Raw genomic sequence first — 27,871 nt, 5'->3', positions numbered from 1 at the left:
ACCTTGAACTGCCAGAGTGCTAGTGCCAGCAGATGGCTCCTGTATACCATACACAAGTTTATCCTCAGGATACGTGAGTCCAGAGCTCTTCAAAGCTATAAGATACTTTTCATGACTTTTCTTCGCACAAGAATTCTCTCCAAGACCTAATATTTAAAACAAATTTTAAAAAAGAAAAAAATACTCTGTTCAAAATATAAACGTAGTCAACTCAGTCACTAATGCATACATATAAAATATGTATGAAGGGGGAACCCTAGATGAATCATACAATATTATAGCTTCAAATAACATATTTGTGCTCATGTTTGGCATTAACAATCCCAGAACGTACAGCATGTTTTAATAAATAGTGAAATCTACTAAGTAATTGAGCATCTAAAATATGCCAGAGATTATATGCAAGGCACAAAGGGTGCAAAGGTTAATAATAAGGCATGATTCCTGCCCTCAAGGAAGCTGAAAATCAGTGGTAGATAAAGGCAGATAATATGGTAAAAGACAATTATGTAGCTGCCTTCACCATTTGGTTTGACAACCTGTGCTCTCATAATACTGTGCAGCCAGACTTACCCAAAACAGAGTACTTAAGAAAGGCTTCCTGGAGAAGATAATGCCTGAGTGAAATTTTCAAATATTACAACTAAAATTACTGTTAACTCCTGTTGTACCAGGCTTTTTATTATCATATTTAAGGAAATTAAAAGTATAATTTCTATAAAAGTGTCAGTTAATACTAATTTATTCCAAAAAATATTGAAAACGTTAGGTTCTAGAATTAAATAATCCTAGAACTTTCACTTTTGCATTTCAGCTTATTAATTATTGCTAATTTTTTCTTTTGTTTTTTAATATATTATGGATAGAATAGTAGTAAAAGAAAACCACTGGTATTTAAGGTTCTTTAAAAAATTATTCTCTGTCTGAAAGCCAAATTACCATGCATTTGTCACCTCTTAGGCTGACTGTATATCTTAAATTACGGTCTCAATCTCTCTGATTATAAAACCCTGTAAATGAGTTTCTTCAGGATTTGCTGAGCTTTTATTTCCTGTCTTTGCTAGCCTCAGTAATTGTAATAGAACAGTTATGTTAAAAAAAAAAGAAAAAACTCCAACACAGACTACACAGATAGGAAGACATCCATCCTTCGATTCCAGTCCAATATTAAAAACAAGCACAATTAGTTTACAAAGAATAAAGAACTTGTAGGGTCCTATGTAAGAAATAACTAAATGTCACCTGAATAATGAAAGCCATGTATTTACCTCACTAAGATAGATGAAATTTTTATAATACTTCTTAGTTAACAAAATATATTTCATCAACCCCTCACAACAAGCCTGTATAAAATCTTATATGGCCCATGAGGGCCTACCTCATCTAGATCTAGCCTAATGTAGTACATAGCCTTATTTGTGCCAGAATCCCCCTGCATTCATTTCACTTCACTTCAACCACACTAGCCTTTTTCAGTCCCTTCAAAAAGAGTAAGCTCATCCTCACTCATTAATATTCCCACATGCTGGTCCCACTGCATGGTATCTAGGGGTGCTTGGTGTGGTATTCTTTATTCTGTTTGGGGTTCGTTAAGCATCTTGGATCTATAAGTCAAGGTTTTTCATCCAGTTTGGGGAATTTTAGTCATTATTTCAACAAATGTTTTTTCTGCCAAAATTTCCACTCTCCTGTTCTCCTGGGTTGCCAATTACATTCATGCTAGATTATCTGATTCTGTCTAACACATCCCTAAGAATCCACTGTGTTTTCTCTCTGTTCTCTAGATTGACTACTCTTCTGATCTGTCTTCAAATTCACTGAGTCTTTCTCCCCTCTCCAATCTGCTGCTAAGCCCATTCAGTGAATTTTTCAATTCCATTATTGCACTCTAAAATAATTTTCAATTCTAGAATTTCTCTTTATTTTATTATTTATATTTCTTTGCTAAGATTCCTTATGTCTTCAATCATTAACACCATATTTCCTTTAATTATTTGAACATTTTCCTTTAGTTTCTTAAACATATTTATAATAATTGCTTTAATGTCTTTATCTACTAAATCCAACATCTAAGCTATTTCAAGGTCAATTTCTATTGACTGTTCTTTTTCTTGGTTATAGTGCACAATTTCTTATGTTCTTGCATGTCCAGTGGTTTTTATTATTACATATCAGACATTCTAATAACACATTCTAGAAGATTCTGGATTCTGTTATCTTCTTTTAAAGAGTATTAATTTTAACTCTAGAAGACAGTTCAATTAACAGCCTGATTACCTAGAACCATGAAGATTTGATTTCACATTTTCTAAAGGGAAGATTTGTGGAAAGCCCTCTAAACTGATAGGAATAATCTCCAACTTCTATCTCCCTTGCAGATACTGTCAGGTTTTAGGCTTAAGACTGACCTAGACTAGACCTTACTCTAATGTTTGGCCTTCTGTCTCAGCTAGATGCCTAGGGTATTAATAAGATCTCTCTGGTCTAATTGGACTGAAACACCAATGTCTCCCAAAACTGCTTAACCTCTAGTATCTCTATTCTGCGTTTAACCTCATACAAGTCACTGTCTAGTAAGCCTTAGGTAGTCTCATCCTGTATATGTGTATCTCAGTCCTCTGCCAAGCATTTTCAGGGGTCCCCCATACATCCACCCTACTACCTCTTGGTATTCTTCCCTAAAGATTCCAGTTTCCAACTGCTGCACCTGCCCTAAACTGTGATCTCTGCCTCCTTAGCTCAGATGGACCACCATACTCTGCTTCAATGCCAGCTTGCTGCACTACAAGCAGGAAACTATCCTCAGAGAGAGAGATTCAAGGCAAGTGTGGGGCTCATCTCATGTTTTTTCTTTCTCTCAAAGGTTTATAGTCTTGTATTGCCTATTGTCCAATGCCTAAAAACAGGTACCTCTCATTTTTTTCCAGTTTTATGCTGTTTATGGAATAAGGGCTAGTCCAATAGTCAGCAGAAGATATCCTCTACCTGGAATCTAACCCCAACCCATTACCACCCAACTCCTTCATCTCTGTGAAGCTTCTCCAACTTCCCCATCAGTGAAATCAGGTCTCCCTTTTATAAACACTTGTCCTATCCTTTCATAGAATTTACTACAATTTATAATTGCACAATTTTTTGGTCTGGGATTTTATTACTGTTATCTCACTCGCTAGACCTTAAGTTTTATAAAGGTAGGAATCGCAATACCTTGTTTACTAATTATATTCTCCTCCCCAAGCTCTAGTACCTAGCCCAAGGCCAAACACACTGGATGCATAATAAGTATTTGCTGGAGAAATAAATATATCAGACTGTCTCTAAATAATACATGGTTAACAATACACATGAAAATTTCACCACTCTAAAGAAACAAAATAAACTTCAATTTTCAAAAAATGCTGTTCATTGAGCCAGCAAAAAGAATGTTGTTTAAAATATTTAAAACAAGATTTTTAAATAATTTATACATATATTGTACTAAAAATTTGAGCTAAACTAAACTAGAAGAAAAACTATAGTATGTTACATAACAGTACAGTATACCATGTGAAAGCATACTCAATAATTCCAAGTTTTATAACTTAAATTCTACATTATTTTAAAAGCCTCAGCCATATAACCACAAAAGGTTAAAATACCAAAAATGAAGACATAGAAGTAGTAGTTGTTATTGTTTGGAGAAGGGGAAGTAGAGTATAATTATGAATATGTTGCACCAAAAGTTAGAGGAGACCTGGGTTCTAGTCCCAACTTCAAAAAAGTTAGTTGTAAGGTCTTGAACCAGTCATTTAATTTTTCTGGGGCTTTCTTCATCTATAAAATAAGAGGTATCCTTAATAATTTCTACCTTCAGCAGTCTATGAAAAAAAAATCTACTCTTTACTTTTAAGTTCTAAAATACACAGTTTCTAATAATTATAGTAATATAAGTAAATTTTAACGTTCTTCCATTCTAACATTTTACTCACCAGAAGTCAGATCTTTGTAGTTTTGTTGGTTTGTCAAAACCTGAGTAAGAACAGACCGCATTGCTCCTCCCATTTTAGTTAGATCTTCTAAAAAGGAAATTTGAGGTTCCAAAAGCTGAAGGACTTTGTTAAGGTCTTTCTCTGATGGTACATCAGCTGCTAAAAAAGTAAATAAATAAATATATATACACACACACACACACACACAATTAACTTTCTTTAAATATTTTTATAAGAATAACAATATTTTATTCTTTTAAAATTATAGTGACTTAGATGACTGTGTTTCATAATCAAAAAAGTTAATATAAGAACTCTGTTTAGAAAGCAGGTATCCACCCAGCACTCAGCCTAGGGTAGACATGCTGAGGAATTCAGTCCTCTGAGAAGGCTGGTGCAGAAAAGAGATGATTTAATAAGATAGTAAGCATTTAATTTGTGTAAGAAGCATTCAATTTGAGGGCCACATACTTCCAGATATATAATCATAAGATCATTTCAAAATTAGATAGTATTTAAGAAAATGTTTAGATAATTCCCTAAAAACGAGACAGATCAAATACATTGAGAGTAGCGTAAAACTATTAGGACAAAATTATGTCAGCTCTAAATTTAAACCGGTGTAGTAAATAACACATCCTCTATCATATTCCAAAAATACAAACTCATGTTAGCTGGAGGTCAAAGCAACTAAAATGAAAAAGAACCATTTCATAAACATGAATGTTTTTGCAAAACAATTTTAAAATACCAGGCAAGATATGCCTCATAGAGACAAAGGGAGAAAAAGAAAACTGGATAGCAACTGAAAAAGAATATTTAAGAGGAAAATAAAAAGAGATGTCCTAGAGAAACTGGGGTGTAAAATGAAGTGAGTAGAGAGATTTATCCGTAACTGGTTAAAAGAAGAATGCGTGTAAGGGAGCTAATATGAGCCTGGGTGCCCAGGAAAGGGGACATCAATTTCATTCAACATTTATTCAGCATCTATTCCTTGAGAGGCAGTGAGAAGCAAAACTAAATAAGACATCGTTCTTACCCCTAAGGAACTCACACCTAGTTAACAGATAATCTGTGAATGAAATTCTAGATAACTGAGTCCTGGGACCCAAACTACAAAACCTTACTTTCTCAGTAGAAAACTAATACTGTATATTACGCATCTTTATATTCTCCCCCAAGGACTTAAACAGTAGTAGATATTTAATTAACATTTGTTCTGGTTTCTAAGGGCTCTAACAATAGCTCTGATACTGGTCTGAGGATTGTAGAGTGAAATGAAAAATGGAACTCAAGGCAACTGTAAAAATCACAAGATCTCTGAACTTGCATTACCACAGATTAGATAATTCCAAGTCCTTTCTTTACTTTTAAAGTCTTTTTTTTTTTTTTTCACAGAAGAAATTAATGCTGAGGACAAGTAGCTATATAGAGAACAAAACTTCATAAATCTAACTTCATGAAGTTCATCTTAAGACAAAAAAGTCCTTCCACTCACTCCTTTATGTTTTCAGATAATGGTTAACAGATAATCAAAGGTATATGTATCTATGTCATCTACCTTTGATAACTCCTAAATGTCACCATACGAAAAAATAAATATAATACTTTTGTACAAATTACTCTGTGATTAAACTAATGGTAAATTTTAAGGTTCCAATAATAAACCATTTTTACCTATTACTTTTCTAAAATGGAACACTTGTAATACAAAATATAAATTCTCAAAAACTAGTATATGAGAATTCATATAGAAGGGAAGTTCAAAAACCCAGCTGGTCTCAGGTTCCTTCATTCCAAAGAGAGAACAGTTTGGGACTAAATTAAAACAATATTTCTTTCTGTATTTTAAGACATGTACTCTGAGAGGAGTAGAAGTACTTAACAAAGAATTGTATACTTTGCTAAAAATGTACAAATAAGGAAGTGGTTTGCCTACAATGAAGATAACATGATCGCTTTAGGAATAATAAAGATTCTGCATAATATTTCTTCACACTTTAAGGATAGGAGAGAGACAGATTAAAATGTGTGCCATAGTTTCAAATTGGGTTTAAGATTATTTACAGTATTAAATAATTTAAAACCTCATAAATCTAACTTCATGAAGCTCATCTTAAGACATCTTAAGTTAGATTTATGAAGATTTATGAAGTAATGCAAAATGCAAGTCCTTTATATGATAAAAATGCAAGTATCATTAGAAAGGTAAAAAAACGTCATAAAAAGTTAATAAATCTATTTCATACCACTAGTTGACATCTGTAATCAACAATGTCAGATTGAGAACTTTAATAGATGATATCTAAATCCAAATATTTAACTAAAGTATATTAATCAAGATTGTGAATAAATCTTAAAATGTAAGAAGAATATCTGTAATTTGCATATTCCTTTCTCTTTTCAACACTTATGATGCTTACACCCATACATTGTACCAATATTATGAGAGTGAGCCATTTGACACTCTCCTAAGTTGTTAAAAATGAAAGGGAACACAAATATATAGACCTCTACAAAAAAGGGGCAGGGGGAAGACAGATCAGATAGATAGATAGATAGATAGATAGATAGATAGATAGATAGATAGATAGATAGATGATAGATGACAGATAGATAGATAGATAGATAGATAGATAGATAGATAGATAGATAGACAGACAAGTAGATAAGTGAACTAGTAGTTTAATCTCCAAAAAAATCTAAGTTAAATTTAAACATTTCCAGGATTTTTTAATTCTGCTCTATCATAATTGCATATAAAGTCACTTTGAACCCTATAAAATGATTATTTCCTCACATGCAAAAGGCCAAGTAAGTTTGACCAAAAACTTCTTTGAGCCAAAGAGCACAGAGTATCACACTGTCAACTACAAGGTATCAGATATGAGTTTATATAGTTAATATTTAGTGTGTTTTTATTTAGTATTTTATAGTCATAAACAAAAAATGTAAGCAAAAAAAGATATCTGAAAAAACTCATCTTGTTATTAATGCTAAACTTTGTTAATTGGGAACTTAAAAAGAATACTAACAAAGAGTGTATTAAACATACCTGGTTCATTATAGCCTTCTCTTAAGTACTGAATGAGACAAAAAATAAATCTTGGAAGAACAAATTCAGACATCATCAGTAAGTCTTTGGGGACACAGGGAATATTTGAACTTGATTTAATTTGATGCCTTTTGCAGAACCTGTAATATAAAAAAAGGACAAAAATTAACAGTGATGTCTAATCTGCCAAGAATATACTACTTTTAATTACAATATCCATAAACAGCATGCAAACCAATAACAAAGCCAATACATTCCTTCTTTATGATTTTTAAGGCACAAGTTAAAAGAATATAGTTTTAATAGGCCTTTAAATAAAAAATGGCAGAGGAAGATTGCTTCTGGAAAAAAGACCATACTTAGTTCTGTTCCAGCTAGGATACAAAAAGAAAATCTCAGTATAGGATTTATATTTTTAACTGTAGTTTATTATTTTCAAGTACTACTTTATTACTTCTATCCTATACAAACCATTAAGTATAAATTGATCATTTCCCAAGAATTTGCATTACTTAACTCAACCAGTTCTAACTTATTGCATTAATGGATGTGATATAAATACTTGAAGTTTATTTTAAAAGTTTATGCACATATATATACATTTCAATTTTATTTATACTTATTTTAAAGTATGATTGGTATACTTGAGAAAAAATGAAGTAAACTATTCTATAGTCACAATCCAATAATCAAGGTATTTTATTACTAAACACAAAATAATCACACTACACATATAAAATGCTTAGAAATAATCTTATTAAGAAGTGTGTAGAAACTCTTTTAGCTGAAAAACATAAAAGATTTGAATAGAGAAAACTACACACCCACATGGAAAAACCAATTTTATTTTTTTTTAAATGTCAGTTCCACCAAACTTAATGCCATTAGATTTAAATCCCAATGGGACTAATCACAAACTAATTCTGAAGTTCAAATGGAAGAGCATATATGTGAAAAAAATTAGTACAACTTGGAAAAAAAAATGATGACAGTGACCTATACCTTAAAACATAGTACAAAGCTATTATAATTAAAAATCTGTGCTACTGTGATAACATCAGGGGACCACAATGGAGTCTAGACGCAGACTATGTAAATTTGTGAATTTAATATAATAAATGTGTCATCTCAATTCAATGTGGTGGGGAGAAGACTTAAATAAACTGCTTAGGACAACTGATAATTTAAATGCAGAAAGTAAATGTGATTCTTCTTACACCATAGGCAAATATAGTCCATACAGATTAAAATCAAATGTGAAAAAAGTTATCAGGAAGAAAATAAACTGTTCCCCTACATTATCTCAAGGTAGAAAGCCTAAGACTCGAAACCAAAAGCAATAAAAGATAAAAACTGACTACATAGATCAAAAGCTTCTATGCAGAAGACAATTACAAACTGGAAAAAAACATTTATAATAGTTAAAATAGATAAAATATTAATATCTGTGATCTATTAAGTCTCAAAAATGGATAAGAGAAAGAAACCAAGTCAACAGAAAAATCAGGAAAGGTCATGAACAATTCACAAAAGGAGATATCTGAATAGCCAATAAACATGTGAAGGGATGCTCGAGTTCTCCAATAAAGCAATGAGTCATCAAATCGGCAAACACAATTTTTTTTAATTCATGTGATTTAAAACAGAATTGGCATAAATCTGTACATATTGTTTCATAAAATGCTTTTTGTAAACATAACAAAATATATTATTTCTTGTGTTTGAAAAAATTATCAAAGTAATGAATTTCATTAAAGTAAGAAATGAGTAACTAGAAAATGACCATTTTGTGATACCTACTGAAATATTTGACCCACATAATGGAGCCATTAGAGAAACGCTTGAGGGGAAATTTTCCACTTAGAGATCTGACTGTTGCATCTTTACCAATCTTAGTATGACCTGAAGTCAAAAACTCAGGCTCTGTGATGCTTGTGAAGCACACAGTCCCATGTATGAAGTGTTCTCAACAAACAAGTTGAATTTGAATGACATCAAACCTCTAGAACTAAATTCCATTTATAAAAAGCATAGGCAATAAAGGAACACGTTAAATGACATCATGAAAAAGCAAATAGACAAATCACGAATGCAGCACATTATAGAGGACAACTGACTCAGTTTCTACAACATGTCCGTGGCAGGAGGAAATAGGAGGCAGGACCATTCTAGGTTAAAACAGGCCTGAGACCCAATAACCACATGTGTTATGTTAATTGATTCTAAAAAAAAAAACTAGCAAAAGGTATTTTTCAGACAATTGTGAAATCTGATCATGAGGCGGTTACTAGTTCAATAGATAATTTCATTAGATGTAATAATGTCACTGTGCTTATGTACGAAAATGTTCATGGTATTTGATGACAGTAAGGAATTATTTTGTGTGGGTGTGACAATAGCAACCATTGTGATTATCACAGAAAAGGGAAATTTTGTCTTTAGATATATCTATATAAATATTTACAGATGAAATGCTATAGTGTATGGGACTTGATTCAAAATACTCTGATCAGGTGAAGGAAAGTAGATGGCTGTATACCAAGACCAGCTATGAGTTGTTAATTGTTAAAACTGAGAGATGGATAGATAGTGTTTCATTATGTTATGCTCAATAAACAGAATGCGGGCTATATCAAAGCCAATAATGTACTCCTTTCAGATTTTTTAAGGTACCAAGTCAAAAGAATGTAATTTTAATTGGTCTTTGAACGAATGCCACAAAAGGAGTTTTTCCTAATAAAAGATCATACTAGTTGGATTTATTGTGCTCATTGCTTTTATATATGTTTGAAATGTACTAAAAAGCAAAAAAATAAAAACGAAAGGAATTTTATTTTAAAAGATGAATACTGAAGCGTGACAGGGTGAGATAACATAATGTCTGGGATTTGCTTCAAAATACTTCAGCAAAAGGTAGTGGGGATGGAGGGAACAGGAAAAAAAAAACTTCAGCAAAGATTAAAAGGGCAAATGAAGCAAATGTGGCAAAAATCTTGATAAATGTTGAGTCCACTGATGAGTATATGGAAGTTCAATGTTCTGTTGTCTTTACCTTTGTGTATGTTTGAAAATTTTGATAATACAAAAATTTTTTTCATCTTGCACATTAAGGACGATTCACTTTAATAATTCATTGTTGGAAAGGATGTTCAGAAACTTTTGTTATACACATGGAAGTATGAATAGATCCAGTTTTTGGTGACATTTTGACAATACCTATTAAAACTTTAAGTGTTCATAACCCTAGATTAGCATTTTTATTTCTAGGAATTTATTATACAAAAATATTCTGAAATTTGCAAGAATATTTCTACAAAGATGTTCACTGTACCACAGTTTGCAATGTAAAAAAGTTAGAAACAACTCATGTCTTCAGTAATAGAATAAAGGTTAACCAAATTATGGTAGGTCCACAAAATACTTTGCATTTGTTTTTAAAAATGAGCTGGATTAACAAGTATTGAAGTAGAATCATATCTAAAATTTTAAAAGTGAGAAAAGAATTAGTAGTATATATATTATAATCTCTTTTATAAATAAAATTTTGGAAAAAGAATAGGCAAGAAAATGTTGATATATGTAAGAAGAAAAATATTTAGAGAAATGTATATCAAATTTGGTATAAATTAACTGGGAGTAGGTTATGGCATATTTTTACTTCTTACATTAATTCTACCTGTAATGTTTGAATTTTGTATAACAAATATATCTATAACTTCATAATCAAAAGGAAAAAAAAATTACCAAAAATAAATAAGCAATATGTCATTCATTTGGTTTTAGTTCCATAATTTAAAGCATAAATTCTTCTTTTGCTTCATGGACTCCTTTGAGAATCTAATAAAAGTTATAACTCTTTCTAAGAAAAATATATACAAACACACACACACATACAAACATTCAGAGCATTCACACATAGCTGAAGACTATCTACCTTTAAGGCAGAACTTCCAATTGTTAGGTCCAGTAGGTTACAGTAGAGATATGGATTTCTTCACTCCTCAAGGCAGACAGAGGGCAGGGTCTGAATGGCCTCCTCTGTTGCCTCAGTGTACCATTCAATTATCATTTCTACATCTACCCTATCATGAAAAAGGTTAGTAACTATTACCCTTTAAGGTCCAAACTTTTATTTAAAGGAAAATATGAATTTAATAACCTCTTCCAGTTGGGGCATACAAAAATCTAAGTAAAAGCAAGGAAACTTTTAAAATACTACCATTTCTATTTTAAAAGACTTTAAAAATAAAAATAAAAAACAAAAAAAGACCCTGGCCTATGTGACAGGTTAGAGAACCAGTGGTGATCTAAGATAGTTTAATTAAAATGCCTACAAACGTAAGTGTGAAGGAGAGGAAACAGAACAGAAGAATGAGAAAACATACTCGGCACAAAGACCGAAGGATACAATGAAAGGCTTGATGGCTGAAAAGCAGGAAGAGACAAAGGATTAGATAAAGGAAGGCACAGAAAGCTCTCTTAGACACTCTGCAAGAAAGAAACTAATTCAAAAGAGCTACTGGGCAGAGAGTAAAGAACAATTTGAACAGTGTCAACTGGCTTCAAGGAGTAAAATTTCAGTCTGGAATTAAGCCCAAACAACAGCAAGAATGGTCTCAGCAACCTAGGACTAGGCTTACAGGAGTGTGTCAGACGGTTATGGATTGAACAAATTAATAGCCAAAAGACTAAAGGACCACGCTCTGTGAGTTATTTTAAATAATGCAGGACTATCCAATATGAATGTAACATACTATAAGATAGACAAACAATATTGGCTTTTGTATTTCAGGCTAAGCATAGTGTAGAAGCTAAGCATCTTACATAGCAAGTGTTCAATAAAGGCTTCGTGAAACAAAAACTAAATGTCAAAAATGGTTCAAGGGTATACAATTAAAGAATAACCAGGATCCCATTTAATAATCTCAGTTTTTCAAATATGCTTTGAAGAACCATTATCTGCCAGGCAGTTAGACCCTAGAAATACAGGGGACTTGCTCTCATGGAGCTCACTTTCTATTGGGTGGGAAGAAGGGAGGTAGAAGAGAGAGAGAGAGAGAAATAATAAATAAATATGAATAATCACTACAAAAATAATTTGACAGCATGATTCATAGAATGTATCCATTTGGCTCCTTTAAATTGAGTTTGCCAGAGAAGACCTTTCTGAAGAAGTGATATTTAGGCTACAGGTCAAATGACAAAACAGAGCTGGACTAGGCAGGCAAAATTCTGTAACAGAGCATACTATTGTCAAGAGGCCTGACAAATGCAACTGCATAGAAACAGATACTAAGGATCTCCCTCCAAGTGAACAGGAGGAGAGCTTTCTAGACAACTTGAATGGCTTCAAAGAAAAAAATGAAGTAGGAAGTAATGTGTTCACATTAGCAGTTCACAGGTCACAGATACTTCCTTCAAGAAACCCAATGGTTTTTAACGATTAAGAAGGTTAAACATTCCTTAGTGGAGCAGGATGTTATGGCAATAATAAAATTGTCAAATAGAACTATATAAACCATTGATAAAATAACCTCTCCAAATTTTATTTTACCTCAAGTTTTTAAAATTTTTTATTGAAGTACACTGACAGAAAATTGCCCAACAGATAAAGTATGCAGCTCAGTAAAATATCACAAACAAAACTTAAATAACCAAAAGCAGAATTCCTTGACTCTAAGAGAAAGGGATGGGAGAAAATGGGATAGGAGAGGCGAAGAAAGAAAAGAAAAGGGGCAAGGGATTCTGGAGGTCCGTTTGTACATTAATGAGATTTAGAAGGGAGTAAGAGGGCAAGGAGAGGCCAACTCAAATAATTCAACCACATGTTTCAAAAATTAGAAAAGTATATGAGATAAGCTCCCTTAAAAATTATCCTTTGCCATGCATATCCCATTCCCAACTTAGCACAAATTACAAACATATACACTATTTTGCATATAACTTAAGCTCCCTGGAGAGTCATCCCAGATGAAAATTCCCTAAATAATCTGTTTTCTTCATTTTACAGATGGGGAAATCTCAAAAACACTAAATGAGAAACCTAACTGATAAAATTGTTTTCAAAAACTCCTGAAGATCACAAAAGATAGATGTTACCTACCTAAACTAATCTACATATTTAATATGACCTCAGTAAAAATATCAATAAGGAATAAACAAGGTGGTTCTGAAGTTCCTATGGAAAAGTAAGAATAGCTCAGAAAATTCTGAAAAATAAGAGTAATGAAGATGAATAGCTTCATCTCATATTAAAACTTGCTTTAAAATTAAAATAATCAAAACAGTACCCAGCCTTTAGGAAGCGTACATTCTAGAGATTAGAGATAGACACTAGTGATAAATACAATTAAATAAACTATAGAGTATAATGAGACATACTATAATTAAGATGTCAAAAAATCAAAAGACAAAGACAAAGAGAGGAATCAAACACATAGCTAGAGAAAAGAAAAGTTGGCAAACAACCCTCTAAAAATTCGATTAGTGGATTTCTCAGTAGAAATCTCTCAAGCCAGGACAATAAAGGAAGAAGGTCAGAAATTCAGTTCCAAATTCAACAGTATGTGTTCCTGTGCCATTTATCTAGGTATACATCTCTAATATGTATAGCTGGATTAAGGTACAGATACATCTCGTGCCTAAAATTGTTACTAGATTACATGAATAGTTAAGAAATAAAAGTAAACATTTTATTCCATTTACATAGATTTAATATTATTTATTGGGCCTAAAGTACTAGGAAAGCAGAAGCAAAATATTTATGAAAACTAAAAGTTCTAAATTCAATCACAGGCTTCATATAAGATCAAAAGACTTGAAAGTAAAATTAGAGATGTAAATATATTAAAATATTTAGTAAATAAATTATAAATTGAATGCCTGAAGACAGAAAGAGAACAATGAGGTAATGGTGCATTAAAAGACATATTAATGCATAGACTGATTATTGTGGGTCCAGAAATAGAATCAAATAGATGTGGAATTTATGATAAAGGCAGATTTCAAATCCATGAGGAAAACATGGCTCAATCAGAGAAATGGTATTGAGATAATCGAGTAACCAGCCAAGATTTAGGGGAGGAGGAATCTCTTCACACCTTGCACCATGATAACAGATAAATAAAACCCACATCAAACTTCTACAGATGCAAAATACTATTAGAATGAAAAATACACCAAAGGGATTAACAGATTAGACACTAGAAAGAAAAGATCAGTTTTTACTGACAAAGCAGTAAGAAGGTACTGAAAATAAAGCACAGAGATTGAGAAAATGAACAGTCTCAGTGAGGTGTGAGATTAACAAGCAGTTTTGCATTGCATGGGAATCCCAAAAAGGAGAAGAGGGGAGACAGAACAAATATGTAAAGAATGGCTGAAATTTTTCCAAATTTGTTGAAAACCATAAAATCACAGATTCAAGAACTCATCAACCCCCATGCAAAAAAAAAATTTTGAAGCCATACCAATACACAACATAATCAATTTCTTGAAAATCAGTGATAACAAGAAAATCTTCAAATCAACCAAAAGAAAATGACCCATTATGTACAGAGTAACAAAGATACAAATGATACCAGACTTTTTATCATCATCAGAAACTGTACAAGCCAAAACACAATGGACAGACATATTTAAAATATTGGAAGAAAACAAATAATCTGTGAATCCAGAATTCTTCACAGAGAAAAATACCTTTCAAAACTGATAATTAAACTTTTCAGACAATATCTGAAAGAATTCATTGCCATCATAACCTGCACTACAAGAAAAAGAATGAGAAAGAGTGAAGAAAGCCTACAGGAATTATGGGATATCATTCAAAAATAATAATATAATATTCTAGGAGGGAATTACAAAGGGAGAAGAGAGAGGGAACAAAATTTTATTTTAAAAAATAATGGCTGAAAACTTCCCAAATTTGGGGAAAGAAATGAACATCCAATCCATGAGGCCCTAAAGTCCCTAAACCCAAAAAGGGCAACACTGAGACAAACTATAATTAAGATGTCAAAAGTCAAAGACAAAGAGATAAGTCAAAAAAACAGCAAGAGAAAAGCAAATCGTCAAACAATAGAGCTCCCATAAATCTATAAGTGGATTTCTTAGCAGGAATCTCACAAGCCAGGAGAGAGTGGGATGATCTATTCAAGATACTGACAGAAAAATAACTGCCAACCAAGAATACTATGTGCAGCAAAGCTGCCCTTCAGAAAAGGAGACATAAGGACTTTCTCAAACAAAAAAAGCTAAGAGAGTTCATCACCACTAGATATGAATTATAAGAAATGCTACAGGAAATTCTTAAAGATGAAATGAAAGGATGCTAATTAACAATGAAAAACAGAAGTGTATAAAACTCACCAGTAAAGATAAATTTATAGATAGTCAAAGTCATTCCCTAATATTGCAGAGATGGTACATAAGTCACTTTCAATGCTCATATAAAAGTTTAAAAAAAGAACATACTAAAAATAACTACAGGGGACAGCTGGATGGCTCAGTTGGTTAGAGTGCGAGCAACTGACAGGGTTGCTGGTTCAATTCCCACGTGGGCCAGTAAGCTATGCCTTTCACAACTAGATTGAAGACAACGAGCTGCCACTGAGCTGCTGGAGGGGCAGCTGGGTGGCTCAGTTGGTTAGAGCACAAGCTGTCAACAACAAGGTTGCCAGTTCAATTCCCGCATGGGATGGTGGGCTGTGCCCCCTGCAATTAAAATTGAAAATGGCAACTGGACTTGGAGTTGAGCTGCACCCTTCACAACTAGATTGAAGGACAATGACTTGGAGCTGATGGGGCCTGGAGTAACACACTGTTCCCCAATAAAAATATTTTTTTAAAAAATAGCAACACAAATATTTTTTTTTAAAAAAAGGGAGTCTCACTTTAGCCTTATGGATATACGTAAGCTGAAAGCAAAAAGATAGAAAAATAATAATCCAAGCAAATGGTAACCAAAAGAGAGCAGAAGTGGCTATACTTATATCAGACAAAATAGACTTTAGGTCAAAAATAGTCACAAGAACTCTTTCTTTTCAACCAGGCAGCAGGGCAGCCTCCCCAGCAGATGCAGAGATGCAGATCTTTGTGAAGACCCTGACGGTGAAGACCATCACACTTGAGGTCGAGCCCAGTGACACTACTGAGGCTGTCAAAGCTAAAATCCAAGACAAGGCGGGCATCCCACCTGACCAGCAGTGTCTGATTTTTGCAGGCAAACAGCTGGAGGATGGCTGCACTCTCTCAGACTATGATATCCAGAGAGAGTCCACTCTGCACTTGGTGCTTCATCTGCAGGGTGGTATCATCGAGACTTCCCTCTACCAGCTCAGCCAGAATTACAACTGTGACAAGATGATCTGCCGCAAGTGTTACGCCCACCTGCATCCCCATGCTGTCAACTGCTTAAGAAGTGTGGCCACACCAACAACCTATGCCCCAAGAAGAAGGCCAAATAAGGTCCCTCAACCATCTCCTCAGCCCACAGGGCGGCCTCCTGCCAAAACCCCAAGGCCCTGGAGCTTCAATAAAGTTTCCTTTTCGCTGACTGGAGCAGTGGAAAAAAAAAGTCACAAGAGACAAAGAAGGACATTACATTATGATAAAGGGGTCAATTTATCAAGAAGGTAAAACAATTGCGAGTGTTTATACACCCAACATGAGAGCATCTAAATATATAAAACAAATACTAACACAACTGGAGGAGAAATAAACATTAATACAATAACAGTAGGGAACTACAATAATCTACTTTCAACAATGACAACCAGACAGGATATTAATAAGGAAACAGCAGATTTGAACAACACTATAGATCAAATGAACCTAAAAGATAGACACAGAATATTCCATCCAACAGAATCAGCATACACATTCTCAAGTATGAAATAGGACATTCTCCAAGAAAGATCATATGTAAGGCCACAAAACAAGTCTTGAAAAAGTCAAGAAGACTGAAATTATACCATGTATCTTTCCTGAACATAAAGGTATTAAACTAGAAATCAATAAAAGGAGGAAAACTGGGATACGCACAAATATGTGGAACTTAACATACGCCTGAATCAATGCGGCAAAGAAGAAATCAAAGGAAATTTTTAAAGTATCTTAAAACAATTAAAAAGAGAAACAATACAAACCAAAACCTATGGGATAAAGAAAAAGCAATTCTAAAAGGAAAGTTTACAGCATTCATAAATGCCTACATTAAGAAAAAAGATCTCAAATAAATAACCGAACTTGATACAGTAAGGAACTAGAAAAAGAAAAAAATAAGCCCAAGTTAGCAGTAGAATGGTAATAAAGAACAGAGCAGAAATAAATGAAATAGAGAATGAAAAAAAAAACAGAAAAGATCAATAAAACTAAGAGTTATTTTTTTAAAAAAAGATAAACAAACCAGACAAATCTTTAGCAAGCTAGACTAAATAAAAGAAAAAGATAATTCAAATTAATAAAAGTATAAATTAAACAGGAGAAACTACAACTGATACCACAGCATTACAAAGAATCATAAGAGACAACTATGAACTTTATATGCCAAAAAAACTGGACAACCTAGAAGAAATGGATAAGTTCTTCAAAACAATTTAATAAGTCTGAATGAAAAAACAGAAAATCTGAACAGACCAATAACAAGTATGAAGATGGACTCAATAATCAAAAATCTCAACCAAGAAAAGCCCAGAACCAGATAAATTCACTGGTTTATTTCATTAAAATTTAAAAAATAATTAATGCCAATCCTTCTCAAACTCGTCTGAAAAATATTAAAGAGTAAACACTGCATTACCTTGTTACCATAGCCATATAAGGACACTACAAGAGAAGAAAATTACAGGCCAACATCCCTGATGAATGTTGATGCAACACTTCTCAAAAAAAAAAAAAAAAATGCTAGCAAACAAAATTCAAAAGCACACTGAAAGACTGTACACCATGATCATGTAGTATTTATCCCTAGGATGCAAGGAAGGCTCAACATATGGAAATCTATCAATGTGACAAGCCAGATCAACAAAATAAAGGATAAAATTCATATGATAATTTCAAAAGATGAAGAAAAAGCATTTAACAAAATTCAGCATACAGTCATGGTTAAGAAAAAAAAACTCTCATCAACTGGGTACAGAGGGAATGTACCTCAACATAATAAAGGCTATATATGACAAGCCCAGAGCTAACATCATACTCAATGCTGAAAAGCTGAAAGTTTCTCCTCTAAGATCAGGAATGAGACAAGGGCGCTCACCCTCATCACTTCTATTCAGCATAGCACTGGAAGTCGTAGCCAAAGTAACTAGGGAAGGAAGGAAAAGAGGGAGGGAGGCAAGGAGAGAGGGAGGGATCCAAATGAAAATGTAAAGTCTCTGTTTACAAGATGACATATTATATACAGAAAACCTTAAAGGCTGCACCAAAACACTGTTAGAACTAATATAACTAGTTGCAGGATACAAAATCAACACATAAAATTCAACTGCATTTTTATATACTAGCAGTAACCTACCTGAAAGAGAAATTAAGAAAAAAATCCCATTGACAGTAGTATCAAAAACAATAAAGTACATAATAAATTTAACCAAGGTGCTGAAACATATCTATGTACTGAAAACTACAAAATACTGATGAAAGAAGACACAAATAAATGGAAAGATATCCCATGTTCATGGATAGGAAGAATTAATATTGTTAAACTCTCCATACTACCAAAAGCAACCTATAGATTCAATGCAATCCCTATCAAAATTCCAATGGCATTTTTCAAAGAAATAGAAAAAACAATCCTAAAATACATATGAAACCACAAAAACCTCAAATAGCCACGGCAATCTTGAGAAAGAAGAACAAAGCTAGAGGCATCACGCTTCCTGATTTCAAAGTATATCATAAAGCTATGGTAATCAAAACAGAATGGTATGGGTAAAAAAAAACAGACACATAAATCAATGGAACAGAACAGAAACCCCAGAAATAAACTCATGCATATTTAATCAACTAATAGTCAACAAGAAAGCCAAGAACACTTAACCGAGAAAGGACAAGCTCTTCAATAAGTTGTGCTGAGAAAGCTGGATATTCACATACAGAGGAATGAAACTGGATCCCTATCTTACACCACTCACAGAGTTAACTCAAAATGGATCAAAAAGTTAAATATAAGACCTGAAATCATAAAACTTCTAGGAAAAAGAAATGAAGAAAAAGCTCTTTGATATTGGCCTTGACAATGATTTTTTCGATATGACTCACAAAATACAAGCAACACAAGCAAAAATAAACAAACGGGACTACATCAAACTAAAAAGTTTCTGCACAGCAAAGGAAATAATTGACAAAATGAACAGGTAACCTAAGGAATGAGGGAAAATACCTGCAAACCATTTATCTGATAAAGGTTTAATATCCAAAATGTATAAAGAATTCATATAACTCAATAGCAAAAAAAAATCTGATTTTAAAATGAGCAGAGGACCTGAATAAACATTTTTCCAAAGACAATACACAAATAGCCAACAGGTACATGAAAAGGTGTTCAGCATCACTAATTGTCAGGGAAACGTAAATCAAAACCACAATGAGGTATCACCTCACACCTGTTAGGATGGCTTTTATCAAAAAGACAAGAGATAACAAATGTAGACAAGGATATGGAGAAAATAAAACTTTTATTCACCGTTGGTGGGAATATAAATTGATATGGCATTATGGAAAACAGTATGGAGGATCCTCAAAAGAATTCAAAATAGATGCAGCAATGCCACCTTTGGGTATATATCTGAAGAAAATTAAATTACTATCTCAAAGAAATATCTGCAACCTGTTCACTATAGCATTATCACAATAACCAAGATATGGAAACAACTGTCAGTTGACAAATGAACAAATAAAGAAAATGGTATACATTAGGTTGGTGTAAAAATAATTGTGGTTTAAAAGGTTGAAAATAACCTTTTAGGGCTGAAAATAACCTTTCAGGGCTGACTCTACCTTGAAAAGTGGACTCCATTTTAAAACTAATGCGACTGACCACTTGACCCCTCTTTTCCCCCTACAGAGGACCACAGTTATTCAAGAACTACCATTAATACTTCCTCCACCATTTTGCCCTTCCTCAGGGGCAAGGCACCCTCATTGTTATCTACCTTTTAACTCGCCCTGGCACTAGAGCCCCCAGTATCTGGTCTTCTCCCCATCACTCCTACATCCACCGTTTCTTAGGTGGATGGTCTGGGGGTGGGCGATGAAGGCATCCATTTTGTCCTGCTGCCACCGAGGAGTGCATTTCTGTAAACTGCCTATTAAAATTGTTTAAACCAACAAGCTGGATTTGTCTGCTTTATTCTTTGGCCTCTCCATGCTTTTAGCTTTTGGGGGCCGCTTTGCATAAACAGCCTTTTCACGAAATACACATACATACATACATACATACCTACATAGTTTAGAGATTAGATCTAACACTCTCCATACAAAATCAATAAACACAAAGTATGATACAATTAATCAATTTACTAAAAATCTGAATGTGTGTTAATAGGATATAAATAAAAGAGGCAGACATGGCACAGGTCTTCATCCTCAATCTTTATTGAAAATTTACTTGTAGGGATATAAACTAGAGATGAAAAAAATTGTTTTAATTCAGAAAATCCAGGAAAGCCTGCACTATCGTATTACACTACACTTATGCTATAGGAGTGTTGTACCTACAGATGAGCTTAGCAGTGAATATAAAACTTGCCGCTATCCTATGTAGATAAGGCACACCGAGACTCAGAGGACAGGAATACATACAGTGTGCTAAAAAATGAAACATAGGACCTCACTTCAATGTGATGACAAGGTTGGCAATGTAGGTAGAAGCCATGGTATGGGAAACTCTGACACTAACCTAAGGGCTCTAGGCTTTAGTCTATAAATAACAGGAAGCTATTTAGTCTATAAATAATGGGAAGCTATTACATATTACAGAATATGTAAAGCAGAATTTTATATGAGTGAAGCTTAGATTGGACTGTAAAATTATTATAGCCATTAAAATAGTAAATTCTCATGGAATAGGTCATACATAATGTGATGAAGACTTGGGCTAAGGTGATAGTAGCCAATGAAAAGGATAAATCTGAGACAAAACAAAAGAACAGGTCTTGGTACCAAACATGTAAGCAGAGGGAAAAGGAAAAACCCAGAATGACACTAGCAGACACTGTTAGACATCTAGCCCAAATCCATCCCTTTGAAGAGACAATACCAAAAGTACATAAACTAATTGATGGAATAAAAGTTCATCAGAAGCCTGGGTGCCCAATGATATTAATAAGCTGCTGAACTAGTCCCAAGCCACAAAACAATAAATGTATTCAAGGTTTAAGGCACTATTAGCTGGGATTTCTCATTGGGGGAAAAAATGACACCAATTTTTTTTTTTTTTTTAAAGGAAGAAAGAAAAGGAAACTCCACATTCAACTATTTGAGGAAGATACATAATTGATTCAATTAGATCATATATATTCAATTAGGCATGTTGTATTAAGGTAATGGCAGGATATCCAAGTAGACAAAATTTCCAAAACTGGTATGACTCAAAAGTAATAGTTCCCTGGATTTAACCAATGAACTTCAGGTTATTCAAAGTTACAGATTTCTTTAGTATTGGATTTCTTTAAGACGTTATGCATTGCAGGTAGCCAAGAAGATACAATGTATAGTGTGTCCCAAGTCTGACCACTGTACACCCCTTCAGTACAAAGTCTGCAAAACATATCTAGAGATACAGATGTGAGAACAGCTGATCCTTGAAACTGAGTTTTCTAGAAAGAACTCTCACTAAAAATTGAAAGGATAATTCAGTTAGAATATCAACATTTTGCAACCACTAATAAAATAATGAATCTGGACAGTGAAAATCAATAGCTGCTAAAATCTTTAACATGATAAGGAACCTTATACCAAATGGATCAGGCCAACTCCTAACATTAACTAAAGGATTGACAAAAAAGACATTCGTTCTGTGGCTCCTGCTATGATGCAACAGGAAGTATAAAACACCATTATAGGGGTGGCCAGTGAGCTCAGTTGGTTAGAGCGTGGTGCTGGTAGCACCGTTGCCAGTTCCACTGCCCACATGGGCCACTGTGAGCTGTGCCCTCCTTAAAAAAAAACACCATTATAAAGTTTTCTTGCCAAAAAAAAAAACAATAGGACCTAAAATTTGATCACGACTCTAGATCCACTACTGTTTTACAGCAACTAATGGACAAAGGAACAAGTTGAACATTACAGAGATGCAATCAGTAAAACCCAGAATGTGGGTTACTTCAGCTAATTGCAGAAAAGGAAAAAAAGCAGGGGACTATAAATTCAGAGACCTAAGAGATATAACAATCAAATAAAATATGAAGACCTTGTTTGGATCCTAATTCTAAGTAAACTCTGAGAAATTATTTATGAGACAACTGAGAAAACCTGCTGAACATTCATTTAATATTTGAAGACATTAAGAAATAACTGTGGAGAAAGCCGAATGGCTCAGTTGGTTAGAGCATGAACTCTGAACAACAGAGTTGCCCGTCCGATTCCCATGTGGGCCAGTGAGCTGCACCCTCCACAACTAGATTGAAAACAACCACATGGAGTTGATGGGTCCTGGAAAAACACACTATTCCCCAATAAAATGTTTTTAAAAAAGAAATAACTGAATAATTTAGGTGTAGTAATGATACTGTGGTTGTTCTTTTAATTGTGATAAAATATAAACAACATAAAATTTATCATTTTAACCATTTTGAAGTATACAGTTCAGTGGCATTAAGTACATTCTCATTTTTGTACAACCATCACCACCACCTGTCTCAAGAATATTTTCATCCTCTCAAACTGAAACTCTGTACTAGGGTTTCCAGGCGGGAATTCCCACCTGTTCTCAGGAATTTTTTTCGCTTTCCCGTTCCTGAATTCTGAGAAAAGTTGGTCAGGAAATCAGGAACATCGGCTCCTTGAACACAGGTGGTAGGTAGTATCGACCGTCACTTTGTGGAAATGATTCATCGTGGAGAACAGAAAACAGTTTATATCTCGGGATTCGGGAACGGGAAAACGAAAAAAATTCCTGAGAATGGGTGGGAATTCCTGCCTGGAAACCCTGCTCTGTACCTATTAAACAATAACTCCCCATTCACCCGTCTCCCCAGGCCCTAGCAACCATCATTCTACCTTCTGTCTCTATGAATTAAACTATTGTAGGTTCCTCATATAAATAGACTCTGACAATATTTGTCCTTTTATGTCTGGCTTATCTCATTTAGCATAATGTCTTCAAGGTTCATCTGTATTATAGCATGTGCCTGAATATTTCATTCTTTGTTCTTTGAGTTCTTTTTACTCCTTTTGGTTATATATATACATACATATATAATATTTTTTTTTCAATTATAGTTGACATACAATATTATATTTGCTTCAGGTATACAACATAGTGATTAGACATTTATATAATTTACAAAGTGATCACCCTGATAAGTCTAGTACTCATCTAACACCACAGTTATTACATTAACTCTATTCCTTATGCTTTACTTTATATCCCCATGACTATTTTTATAACTGTCAATTGGTACATCTTAATCATTTCCCCTTTATCACTCATCCCCCCAACTCCCTCCCATCTGGGAAACATCAATTCATTCTCTGTATCTGAGTTTGTTTCTGTTTTATTCATTTATTCTGGTTTTTAGATTCCACATATACGTAAAATAATGCGGTATTTGTCATTCTCTGTCTGACATTTTTCACTACGCATAATACCCTCTATGTCCATCCATGTTGTACCAAATAGCAAGATTTCACTCTTTTTTATGGCTAAGTAACATTCCATTGTATATGTGTACCACTTCTTTATTCACCTTTCGACGGACACTGAGGTGGCTTCCACATCTTAGCTATTATAAATAATGCTGTAATGAACATAGGGATGCATGTCTTTTCAAATTAGTGTTTTGGGTTTCTTCGGATAAATACCCAGAAGTGCTGGGTCACATGGTAGTTCTATTTTTAACTTTTCAAGGAACCCCCATACTGTTTTCCATAGTAGCTACATCAATTTACAATCCCACCAACAGTGCACAAGGGTTCCCTTTTCTCCACTATCTTGCCAATACTTGTTTGTTAACTTATTCATGATAACCATTCTGACAGGTGTGAGTGGTATCTTATTGTAGTTTAATTTGCATTTAGTTTGATGATTAGTGATGCTGAATATTTTTCATATATCTTTTGGCCATCTCTCTGTCTTCTTTGGAGAAATGTCTATTCAGGTCCTCTGCCCATTTTTTAATTGAACTGTATGGTTTTTTTTCATGTTAAGTTGTATGAGTTCCTTATACATTTTGGATATTAACCCCTTATCTAATGTATCATTGGCAAATATCTTCTCCCATTCAGTAGGTTGTCTATTCGTTTTGTTGATGATTTCCTTGACTGAACAAAACCCCTTTAGTGTGATGTAGTCCATTTGTTTATTTTTCTTTTGTTTCCCTTGCCCGAGGAGACATATCCAAAAAAATATTACTAAGAGCAATGTCAAAGACCTTACTGCCTATGTTTTCTTCTATAGAAGTTTCAGGTCTTACATTTAAGTCTTTAACCCATTTTGAGTTTATTCTTATATGTGGTGTTAAGAAAGTAATATCATTTCTTCTTTTTTTTTTTTTTTTTTTTGGCATATATCTGTCAAGTTTTCCCAACACCATTTATTGAAGTGACTGTCTTTACCCCAATGTATATTCTTGCCTCCTTTGTCATAGGTTAATTGACCAGATGACCAGATAGGCATGGGTTTACTTCTGGGTTCTCAATTCTGTTCTATTGATTTATGTGTCTGTTTTTATGCCAGTACCATGCTGTTCTGATTACTATAGCCGTGTGGTATAGTTTGCTATCAGGTAGCATGATACCTCCAATTTTGTTCTTCTTTCTCAAGACTTTGGTGGCTATTCAGGATCTTTTGTGATTCCATATAATTTTAGGATTATTTGTTCTAGTTCTATGTAAAATGTCATTGGTATTTTGATAGGGATTACATTGAATCTATAGATTGCTTTGGATAGCATGGACATTTTTAACAATGTTAGTTCTTCCTACTCATGAGTATGGTATGTCCTTCCGTTTATTTGTATCTCCTTCAGTTTCTTTCTTCAATGTCTTATAGTTTTCCAACTACAGGTCTTTTACCTCCATGATTAAATTTATTCCTGGGTATTTTATTTTTTGATGCAATTGTAAATGGGACGGTTTTCTTAATTTCTCCTCCTGATACTTCATTATTACTGTATAAAAATGCAACTGATTTCTGAATATTAATTTTATATCCTGCTACTTTACTGAATTCATTTATTAATCCTAATAGTTTTTGATGGATGAATAGATCATCCATTGACAGAAAATCAACACAGTATCAGTGGCATTAAATGACACATTGGAGCAGATGGAGTTAATTGATATTTTTAGAGCATTTCACCCCCAAAGCAGCAGAACATATATTCTTTTCAGGCGCACATGGAACATTTTCCAGGATGGACCATGTTAGGCCACAAAGCAAGTCTCAACAAATTTAAGAAGATTGAAATCATCTCAGCCATCATTTCTCATCACAATAGATAAAACTAGAAATCAAGTATAAGAAGAAAACTGAAAAATACAAATGGAGGCTAAATAGCATGATACTAAACAGTAAATGGATTAACAAAGACATCAAGGAAGAAATAAAAATATACCTTGAGAAAAATGAAAATGAAAATACAATGACCCCCAAAACCTATGGGACACATCCAAAGCAGTTCTAAGAGGGAAATTCATAGTAATACAAGTATACCTCAAGAAACAAGAATATTCTTAAATAAACAATTTATCATTACTCCTAAATAAACTAGAAAAAAGAAGAACTAAAGCCCAAAGAGAGTAGAAGGAAGGAAATAATAAAGATCAGAGTGGAAATAAACGAAATAGAGGGTAAATAAACAATACAAAAATCAGTGAAAATAACAGTTGGTTCTTTGAAAAGATAAACAAAATCTATAAATCTTTAACTAGACTCATTAAGAAAAAATGAGAGAGGACCCAAATAAGTAAAATCAGAAAGAGAAGTGACAACTGACACCAAGAAATACAAATGATTGTAAGAAAATACTATGAACAATTATATGCCAACAAATTGGACAACCTGGAAGGAATGGATAAATTCTTGGAAGCATAAATTTTTGCAAGACTGAATCAAGAAGAAACAGAAAATGTGAACAGACTGATACTAATGGAACAGTGTGTACTTCCAGGGTTTTTTCCAAGTCAAGTTGTTGTCCTTTTAATCGTAGTTGTGGAGGGCACAGCTCAGCTCCAGGTCCAGTTGCCGTCAATGAGGTGTTAAAGTCCCCTACTATGACTGTATTACTGTCAATCTCTCCCTTACATCAATCAATATTTGCTTTATATACTTAGGTGTTCCTACATTTGGTACATAAACGTTTACAAGAGTTATATCCTCTTCTTTGATTGATCCCTTTATCATTATGAAATGTCCTTCGTCTCATTATATAGCCTTTGCTTTAAAGTCTATTTTGTCTGATATAAATATTGCTACACCAGCTTATTTTGTTAACATTTGCATGAAATATCTTTTTCCATCCCTTTCTATTCTTTTTTTTTTTCAACTTTTTTTCTTAAGATTTTTTTTTTAATTGGGGAAGGGAAACAGGACTTTATTGGGGAACAGTGTGTAGTTCCAGGACTTTTTTTTATTGGGGAACAGTAGTGTGTTTTTCCCAGGACTCATCAGCTCCATCCAAGTCAAGTTGCTGTCCTTTGGATCTTAGTTGTGTAGGGTGCAGCTCAACTCCAGGTCCAGTCACCATTGTTAGTTGCTGGGGGTGCAGCCCACCATCCATTGCAGGAGTGGAGGAGTCGAACTGGCAACCTTGTGGTTGAGAGCCCACGCTCCAACCTACTGAGCCATCCAGCCACCAGGAGCTCAGTGGCAGCTCACTGACCTTCATTCCAGCTGCGGAGGACGCAGCTCACCGGCCCATGTGGGAATCGAACCGGAAGCCCCATTGCCCAGAGCTCGTGCTCTAACCACTGAACCACCCATCCGCCCCCATCCCTTTACTTTCAGTCTGTGTGTGTCTTTCAATCTGAAGTGGGTCTCTTATAGGCAGCGTATGTATAGGTCTTGCTTTCTTCTCCATTCAGCCACCTTATGGAGATTGGACCATTTACTCCATGTAAATTGGAGCATTTACTTTTGATTGGAGCATTTACTCCATTTACATTTAAAGTAATTATTGATAGGTATGCAGTTATTGCCATTTTAGTATTCATATTTTTTATCTTTTTTTCCTTCTTTTTCTTAAAGAAGTCCCCTTAACATCTGTTGTAATACTGGTTTGGTGCTGATGAACTCCTTTAGCTTTTTCTTAGCTGGGAAATTCTTCATCTGTACTTTGATTCTAAATAATAGCCCTGCTGGATAGAATAATCTTGGTTGTCAGTCCTCACTTTTCATCAATATGGATATTTTGTGCCAATCCTTTGTGGCTTGCAAAGTTTCTATTGAGAAATCAGCTGACAGTCTATGGGAGCTCCCTTGTAGGAAATTAACTGCTTTTCTCTTGCTGCTTTTAAGATCCTTTGTCTTTAACTTTGTCGTTTTAATTATGATGTGTCTTGGTATGGGCCTCTTTAAGTTCATCTTGTTTGAGATTCTGCACTTCCTGGACTTGTATGTCTATTTTCTTTGACAGGTTAGGGAAGATTTCCATCATTATTTCTTCAAATAGGTTTTTAATCCCTTGTA

The 27,871-nt window shown here is 33.9% G+C and overlaps 1 protein-coding gene and 1 pseudogene across 6 annotated transcripts in view; one reads left to right on the top strand and one right to left on the bottom strand.

The window, feature by feature from the left end:
• The window catches only part of UBR3 (ubiquitin protein ligase E3 component n-recognin 3), a 172,073-nt gene that overhangs the window by 135,997 nt on the left and 8,205 nt on the right, over window positions 1-27,871 (bottom strand). For 4 of the 6 annotated variants that reach the window (XM_019727399.2, XM_019727401.2, XM_019727402.2 and 1 more), the window contains exons 2-4: window positions 7,024-7,163; window positions 3,969-4,127; window positions 3-146 (exon numbers count right to left, since the gene is read on the bottom strand). In XM_019727399.2, coding sequence (XP_019582958.2) covers window positions 3-146; window positions 3,969-4,127; window positions 7,024-7,163 — 443 coding nt within the window. The remainder of the gene's footprint in view (window positions 1-2; window positions 147-3,968; window positions 4,128-7,023; window positions 7,164-27,871) is intronic. The other 2 variants (XM_019727400.2, XM_019727404.2) reach the window with 1 other exon arrangement.
• LOC109445246 (ubiquitin-ribosomal protein eL40 fusion protein) lies at window positions 9,299-16,590 on the top strand (annotated as a pseudogene).

The sequence above is a fragment of the Rhinolophus sinicus genome, linkage group LG01 (assembly GCF_036562045.2).
Source record: "Rhinolophus sinicus isolate RSC01 linkage group LG01, ASM3656204v1, whole genome shotgun sequence".
NCBI classification, from domain to species: Eukaryota; Metazoa; Chordata; class Mammalia; order Chiroptera; family Rhinolophidae; genus Rhinolophus; species Rhinolophus sinicus.
Note: the sequence above shows the minus strand (reverse complement) of the source record. Positions and strands in the feature narration are given on the sequence as shown.